This window comes from Gadus morhua, chromosome 16 (genome assembly GCF_902167405.1).
Source record: "Gadus morhua chromosome 16, gadMor3.0, whole genome shotgun sequence".
NCBI lineage: Eukaryota > Metazoa > Chordata > Actinopteri > Gadiformes > Gadidae > Gadus > Gadus morhua.
The window spans coordinates 28,019,422-28,027,478 of NC_044063.1; the positions used below are offsets into that span (position 1 = coordinate 28,019,422).

At 47.9% G+C, this 8,057-nt stretch overlaps 1 protein-coding gene across 1 annotated transcript in view; it reads left to right on the forward strand.

The window, feature by feature from the left end:
• The window catches only part of ttn.1 (titin, tandem duplicate 1), a 207,583-nt gene extending 201,056 nt beyond the window's left edge, over positions 1-6,527 (forward strand). Inside the window, 2 exon segments of the mRNA XM_030380517.1 lie at positions 53-4,998; positions 5,264-6,527. Of these exon segments, the coding sequence (XP_030236377.1) occupies positions 53-4,980 (4,928 nt within the window). The 3' untranslated portion in view covers positions 4,981-4,998; positions 5,264-6,527.
• The last annotated feature ends 1,530 nt before the right edge of the window (positions 6,528-8,057 follow it).

Below are 8,057 nucleotides of genomic sequence, written 5' to 3' on the forward strand. Positions count from 1 at the left end.
TTTATGCTTGTACACTATCCTGTGATTAACTTATTTATCATCTTATTTGTAGTTCCTGCCAAAATCCATTTGCCAAAGAACCTTAAGGATAAAGAAGCCATTCCTGCCCTGCGTGGAGAGATGGTTAACATCAAGATTCCTTTCGGAGGGAAGCCAGACCCTGTTATTACCTGGCAGAAGGGACAGGACCTGATTGACAGCAACGGATACTACCAGGTCATTGTCACAAGGTCATTCACCTCCCTGGTCTTCCCAAATGGAGTGGAGAAGAAGGATGCTGGTTTTTACATTGTCTGTGCCAAGAATCGCTTTGGCATTGATCAGCAGACAGTTGAGCTGGATGTGGCTGATGTCCCTGATCCTCCTCGTGACATCAAAGCCACTGATGTCTCTCGGGACTCTGTGTCCCTCAACTGGGTGGCCCCAGCGAACGATGGCGGCAGCAAGGTCATCAGCTACATCATTGAGAAGTGTCCCACCACGGCTGAGAGGTGGGAACGTGTGGCCCAGGCTCGGGACACCCACTACACCGTCACCGACCTCTTCGGAGGAACAGGCTACCAGTTCAGGACCATCGCCATCAATAAGTTTGGACAAAGCACTCCTTCCGACACCACCGGCTCAGTCATGACCAAGGAGGACAAATCCAGAGTTCTCCTGTATGACAGGGAGGTTGATGAATCAGGCCGCATGCCTAGGGGCAAAGCTCCCCACTCCGGGGCCAGCAATTTGCACAACAAGTTTGCGATAGCTGAGGAGCTCGGCAGAGGTCAGTTTGGTATCGTCCACCGCTGTGTCGAAAAGAGCTCTGAGAGGACCTACATGGCGAAGTTTGTAAAAGTGAGGGGTGCAGATCAGGCCATTGTTAAGAAAGAAATTGCAACTCTGAATTTGGCCAAACACATTAACTTCCTCATTCTCCACGAGTCCTTCGACAGTCCTGAAGAGCTGGTGCTGATCTTCGACTTCATCTCTGGTGTGGACATCTTTGAGCGCCTCAATATGGCAGACTTTGAGCTTAATGAGCGTGAGATTGTCAACTATATCAGACAGGTCTGCTCAGCTCTGGAGTTCCTGCATGATGAATGCTATGGGTGCTTTGACATCAAGCCTGAGAACATTGTGTACACAACAAGAACCAGCTCTAATGTGAAGATCATTGAGTTGGGCCAGTGCAGACACCTGACTCCTGGAGACATTACCAAGATTCAGTATACCACATATGAGTACGCAGCCCCCGAGATTCACCAATGCGACATGGTGAGCTCTGTGACGGACATGTGGTCTGTTGGTGTCCTGGCCTATGTCCTCCTCAGTGGCTTGAATCCATTCACTGCTGAAACCACCCAGCAGATGGTCGACAACATCTCCAATGCAGCCTACAGCTACGATGATGAATCCTTTAAGCAGGTCAGCATTGAGTCTTTAGATTTCACCGACCGCCTGATGACCAAGGACCGCAAGCACCGTATGCGAGCTGTGGAGGCCCTGGAGCATCCCTGGTTGAAGAGACCAGAGGAGGAGCTGAGCACCAGGCTGATGCAGACCAGCAGGCATAAGAGATACTACCAGGCCATGGTGAGGAAAGAGTGGAACACGGTGGTCTCTGCTGCTCGCGTGGCCAGTGGCGGCTCCATCCGATCCCAGAGAGGAGTCTTTGTTGCCAAGGTGAAAATCGCTCCATTCGAGCATGGCCCTGTAGCAGGGCAGATCAGCCATTCTGTTGTCAACGAAGGAGACAACGTCAAGTTCACGTGCAACATTGAAAACTATGACAGCACCACTGAGGTGACCTGGTACTGTGGTGTCAGGCAGCTTGAGGCTGGGGAGAAGTTTGAGATCGACTATGAGGATGGCCTTGCTGTTATCGCCATTAACAAGGTCACAAGGTCTGATGACGGTACTTACAGATGCAAGATAGTTAACGAGTATGGAGAGGACAGTGCCTATGCTGAGCTCTTCATCAATGGTGTCAGATCTTACCGTGACTTCTTCACCACCCGTGTAGTGAAGAGGGTGAAGAGGAGAGTTGACACTGCCAGGATGCTGCAGAAGCCCCCAGAGTTCACCCTGCCTCTGGTCAATCGCACCGCCTACATCGGAGAGGACCTGCGCTTCGGTGTAACCATCACCGTGCACCCTGAGCCTCGCGTTATCTGGCATAAATCTGGACAGAAGCTTAACCCTGGAAGTGATGATAAGAAATACACCTTCATCAATGACAAGGGTCTTTACCAGCTCATCATTCACAAACTGGATATGGATGACGATGCAGAGTACAGTGTTGTGGCTCGTAACACGTATGGGGATGACAGCTGCAAGGCTCGTGTAACTGTTATTCCTCGACCCAAGCAAGCAGACCTCACCCTGCGGCCCATGTTCAAGCGCCTGCTTGCTAATGTAGACTGCAGGGAGGGCCAGAATGCACGCTTTGAGATCCGAGTTTCTGGCCGGCCTGAGCTTATGTGGGAGAAGGACGGCACACCACTAGCTTATGGCCCGTCTATTGAGGTTGTCCATGAGGGCCTGGATTACTTCATCCTGCACGTAAAAGACACTCTCCCTGAAGACTCTGGTGTGTACAGAGTCACTGCAACCAATTCCGCTGGATCTGCTAGCTGTCAAGCCACCCTAAAGGTGGAACATGTCACTCATGTAAAGAAGGAGTTTGAGATGAGTGAGAAGGACAAGAAGAAGTTGGCTGTGAAGGTGGCCTTGGATAAGAAGGTGAGGCTGTCTCAGATTCTATCTGGCACTGAAGTGATGCCTCTGCCACCTGTGGCCATGCAGGCAGTCAGAGAAGCTGCTATCATGTTCAAACCTGCCGTGACAACAAAGAAGGGTGATAAGACAGAGGCTGAGATACAAAAGGAGAAAGCGGAAAAGAAAAAGAGGGTAAATGAGAAGAGGATGCGCATGCCATACGATGTGCCGGCCCCTCGCGTCATCAACCCAGCTGCCCTGGAAGAGGATGTAGAGATCAAACACTTCAAGCCTTTCTCCGACATGAAGTGGTACAAGAAGCTGCGTGATCAGTACGAGTTCCCTGAGCCCATGGACAAGATCTCGCAGAAGAGGCTGAAGCCGATCCGTCTCTCCAGGTGGGATCAGTTCTACGAAGTGCCGTTGCCAAGGATTAAAGACCAGTACAAGCCTAAGTGGCGCATCCCGTCCGTCAGCCAGGACGACCTGGAGACGGTGAGGCCTGCCAGGCACCGCACTCCATCCCCTGAGATGGAGGCGTACAACAGGATCAGGAGAAGATCTCTGGGAGACTTCTCTGATGAGGAGCTTCTGCTGCCAGTAAATGAGTATCTGTCAATGAAGAGAACTGAGGAGGAAAGGCTTCTTCTCGAGGATGAACTTGACTGCTCTTGCCTTATCCCCAGCTTCCCCCCGATAGAGTTTGAGCTGTCATCCTTGCGCCCCTCCTCTCCTAGAAGAGTCTACACCGATGACGAAGACAAGGAAGAGGTAAAGAGGTATGACTCTTATCGCATCCCATCTAAATATGAAGCAGGCCCAAGCTATGTGGACCTGCGCCAGAGACACGACACAGCAACTTTCAGACCTCCCAGACAAAAGCAACGGGTCCATGAGGAGAAGGAGGACCAGGAACTGCTGCGGCCACACAAAACCAACCAGAGAATCACTTCCTACAAAAGCCAGCTCAAGCACATGGAATTTGAGGATAAGACACGAGTCTCCAGAAAAGAGACAACTGTTACCACCTCCAAAGTTTCTGAAGCAGTGGAATCGGAGTACATCTCCTCAGTAGCCTCTGCATTTATAACTAAACCAATCAAGAAGCTTCCTCCACCTGAGCCTGAGAGGAGATCCCATTCCCCTGATAGGGCTTCCAAATCAGATGTTACCTTTCCTAAAGTCGACTTCCTGTCGCGGTACGAGGAGAGGAAGCAGGCTCTAAGGTCAGAGAGGAGGTCAGTGGAACGGAAGGTAGATGTGGTGAGTCAGGCCCCTTTCAGTCTGGACCACTCCCCACGTGTCACCATCAGGATGCGCTCACACCGCATCCCCTACGGCTCTAACACCAAGTTTACCCTCAACATCCAAGCAAAACCTGCGGCTGAAATCATGTGGTTCCATGATGGACACCTGATTCACCAGAGTAAGAAATACCACATGAGCAACAACAGTGGTATGCTGACTCTCCAGATCATTGAGTGTCTTACAGAGGATGCTGGTACCTACCGTGTTGTATGCAAGAATGCCAAAGGAGAGACATCAGACTACGCCACACTGGATGTATCCGGAACAGAATACGATGCCTTCTCTTCATTCCGCAAGGAGGAGGAGCCACCATCCGTTCATCTCCCCAAGATGACCACGACAGAGGTGTACCATGTCTCCTCTTCAAAGACCACCGTTCAGGAAACTGCCCAGGAAACTATGCATGAAACTGTCCAGGAAACCATTACAGTTGTTGAGAAGAAAAGGGTGGAGCCTAGACTTCCAGCCAAGATTTTGAAGAAACCAAAATCTGTCATTGTGGTAGAGGGAGACGTTGCCGTCTTTGAGTGTGATGTTGAAGGTGATCCAACACCTTCTATAACCTGGCTTCGTGAAGGGGTTGCTATAGCATCTTCTGCCCAACACCACATTGCCTCTACTCAGCAAAGCTCTACCTTTGAGATTTCTTCTGTTCAAATGTCTGATGAAGGCAGCTACACTCTGCTGGTAGAGAATCCTGCAGGGAAACAGGAAGCCTCTTTCACCTTGACCATCCGCAAGGTTGTATCTAAGGAGAAAGTAATAGCTTCGCCTAGGGTTGTTTCACCAGAGGCCAAATCTCCACTAGCAAAGTCCCCTGAGCCAATCAAGTCACCCCAAAGACTCAAGTCCCCTGAACCGATCAAGTCCCCCACACAAGTCAAGTCCCCGCAAAGCGCCAAATCCCCTACTCCCTCTGAATACATTAAAGTCAGCTGTGAGATGACAGGACAGCCCACACCCCAGTAGCTGCACAACAACAAGACGGTTAGTACGCTCCTTATTACCCTCTTCATATATTATTCGTTGGCTGAATTTACATAACCTGATTGGCAAATTACCATTATTTACATTTGTTCATTTAAGTAATTTTTGTAATTGATGTCATCTTGAAGCCAGGATTAACGGTAAAAATTGTTTGATCACCTGACTGGTATTGTCCTCTAAATTGTGGTTTCAGTTGCAGCTTCTTATTTAGATTACGTCTATTCCCTACCGTAGCATTAAACTGATGTTCAACCTCCATGTGCAGGTGTCTCTGGTCTCAACCAGGAGACTGACCCCCTCCAACAACACATGGAACAGAGAAACACATGTGGAGAGCTGCGACCTGCACACCTCCCTGAAGATCTGTGCTCTGAAGGAGACGGAGGCCGGAGCCCACACCCTCAGGCTCTCCAACGAGTTTGGCTTCGACTCTGCAGCTGTTAACGTCCACATCTGGTCCATGTAACCCCTTAACACTGTCTCCCTCCCCTCCTTCACAGCCTTTTTATTTATTGAATAAGCACAAATATTCTTACTTGATAAAGAACTGAATTTCTGTTCTTGTAAATATGAACTATTTTTATACCAAACTTGACATTAATTTATGCCAAACTAGACAAAAGTCTAAAGTTGTTATAAACTGTGCCATATTGGATAATTATGACTTAGGATTTTTGAACCACTTTTCTGGGACGTGTACATAATGTATATAGCCGAATATAACGGTTATGAAAAATGAATGAATTGTTATTTATGACAATATTAACTGAAACAAAAGCAACAAAATCTTTTCAAAGGGGAAAGTTTCAAATGAAACGAATACCCATGGAAACAAAGAAACTAAAACACTGTGCCTCAACAATAAGTTGAAGTCTTAAGATTGCCTCAACAGGTAGTGAGGCTCCCTGTTGACGTTATAAACAAGATTCAGAGACAAAACTCTAAATATGCACATGCCTCTGCGTGTGATATTACAGTATCTATGAACTGTAACATGAGCATAAGACCTTGAGTGCTGTTTGCATATTACCCTCATGTAAGCAGCATGAACTGGTCTTGTGCTCATACTGACCGTGTCATACCACCATTTGAATGACATGCCCAGAGTGTGAGCGGCCTGCACTTTGGACGTTAGATCATTGTGCGTTGTTTCTGGCAAAGGAGGACTGGGTTTTGTTTTAAACCAACATCACCAGGCCGAAAGGAAGATAAAAACAAACCCAGCACTTGTGTGCAGAAGCAGCGCTCTCTCTAGGAGGATTGCTCAGTAACGTGTGTGTGTGTGTGTGTGTGTGTGTGTGTGTGTGTGTTTCTAGCTTTTAGCCTTTCACCTGTCGCTAGTCAGGGTTTTCTTTAATGCAAATGTACCACAGCGATGACACCTGCTGTGTAAACAAAAGCAAATGTAATAGTGTGGAGCCCTGCACTTCGATTTAATTATCATGTTGATGTAGAATTGTGATTATATAAGTCCTCCTTGAGTTGTATGCATAACTGATTTATTAAAGCATGATTTCAGCACTATCAAACGACTCTGTCTGTTTACCCTTGGTTGTTTAGCAGGACAAAATCACCCCACACCTCACCTGGAATATTTTTTTTGGGGTCTTTCAGTGTTTTGGGGGGGGGGGGGTTTGAAACCCTGAAGGGGCCTAGTATACACATTTGGATTTTCCCACGTGTCCGTAGCAACTTGCTGCACTCAGGGCCGAAGCACCACATTCTGGGCCCTGTATACAAGAGGTGCATATGCCCCCCCCCCTCTCCGAATTCCCCCTACCAGCCCCCTGCACAGAATTGTTGACGGGGGGGACAATTGTTGACCGGGGGAGGTGGAGAATTGTTGCCTTGTGCCCCCCCACAACTGTGTACCTTATACCCGCAGTCTGGCGGCCCTGGCTGCACTCACTGAATAGCATTCTTCTTCAATTACCCTTTCTATGGGTTCTTTGGGGTTAGCAGCTCTTTTAAGCCCAGTTCAGACCAAAGATTCGCCTCTCAACGACTTGCAACTAGCAACTCCTTGTGACTCCTTGCGACGAGACGGGCTGCGACGTTCTAAAAACTGGGCAGTTCACACTGCCGCACCGGGCGCGGACGTCAGGTGGTTTCCCTAGCAACTGTGAACGCTCTGGCACAGCTGAGAGTCGCAACAGCATCAGCATCACGCTAAGAAGTAGCCTAACTTAGGTTTGCGATTAGGTTGCTTGAGCTAGCACCCCAATTGACCCTCCCGGACCCTACACACATTGCCGGTTTATTGGGTTTCATTCTGATGTAAATGCGACGCAGTTCTAACTGGAGAGAAAGTGAAACCACGAGCTGCTGATCATGTAAACCCATTAAACAAAGACGTTGAAAGATGGTGCAATCTACGAGAGAGACGCAGAGGAACCCTCCTTAGGATGCTTTTGTCGGGATTGAAAAAACAAGTGGTCAGCCAAATAAAGAATATGTTGGCGTTTTTGCACTAAATAGTTAATCGCGTCTGTAGCCTGCACTCAGACGTTAACTCATTCTTGCATGCGGGTGTCTTCATTCATAAAAAATTAAAAACATTCTGGAGTATGCAAATTATTCTAAAGCTGCCTTCTCCAGTGAACCAAGAAAGACTGCGTCGTGACAAACGGGGGATTTTAGCCCCTCAGTTTTATTGAATTTTTTTCCAAAATTTGGAATCAATCAAATAAATTACAGATAAATAAAACTGAAATGGCTACTTTTTGGTTCAACATATTTGAACGAAATATTAACGATCCCCCAATGGTAGGCCTACTAAAAGGTGTCTGAATGGGGGCATTTTGGAATGGCCGCATGTAGGGCTGAACGATTTATCGTTTTCTGATCGAAATAACGATTTCAGACAACGCGATCTCGGGATCGCCAAAGACACGTTTTTTTCGGTTTTACTGTGCGTTCACGCGTCAACGTAGAGACGCGAATCGGGCGAATTAATATAATATAATTTTATATATAATATCATGGCCAAAAGCTGAGTGAGCCTCCGGATGGCCGTAGGGCTGGGAGCTCTCTTCGAGGGGTTTGTTTACCGGCGTTTG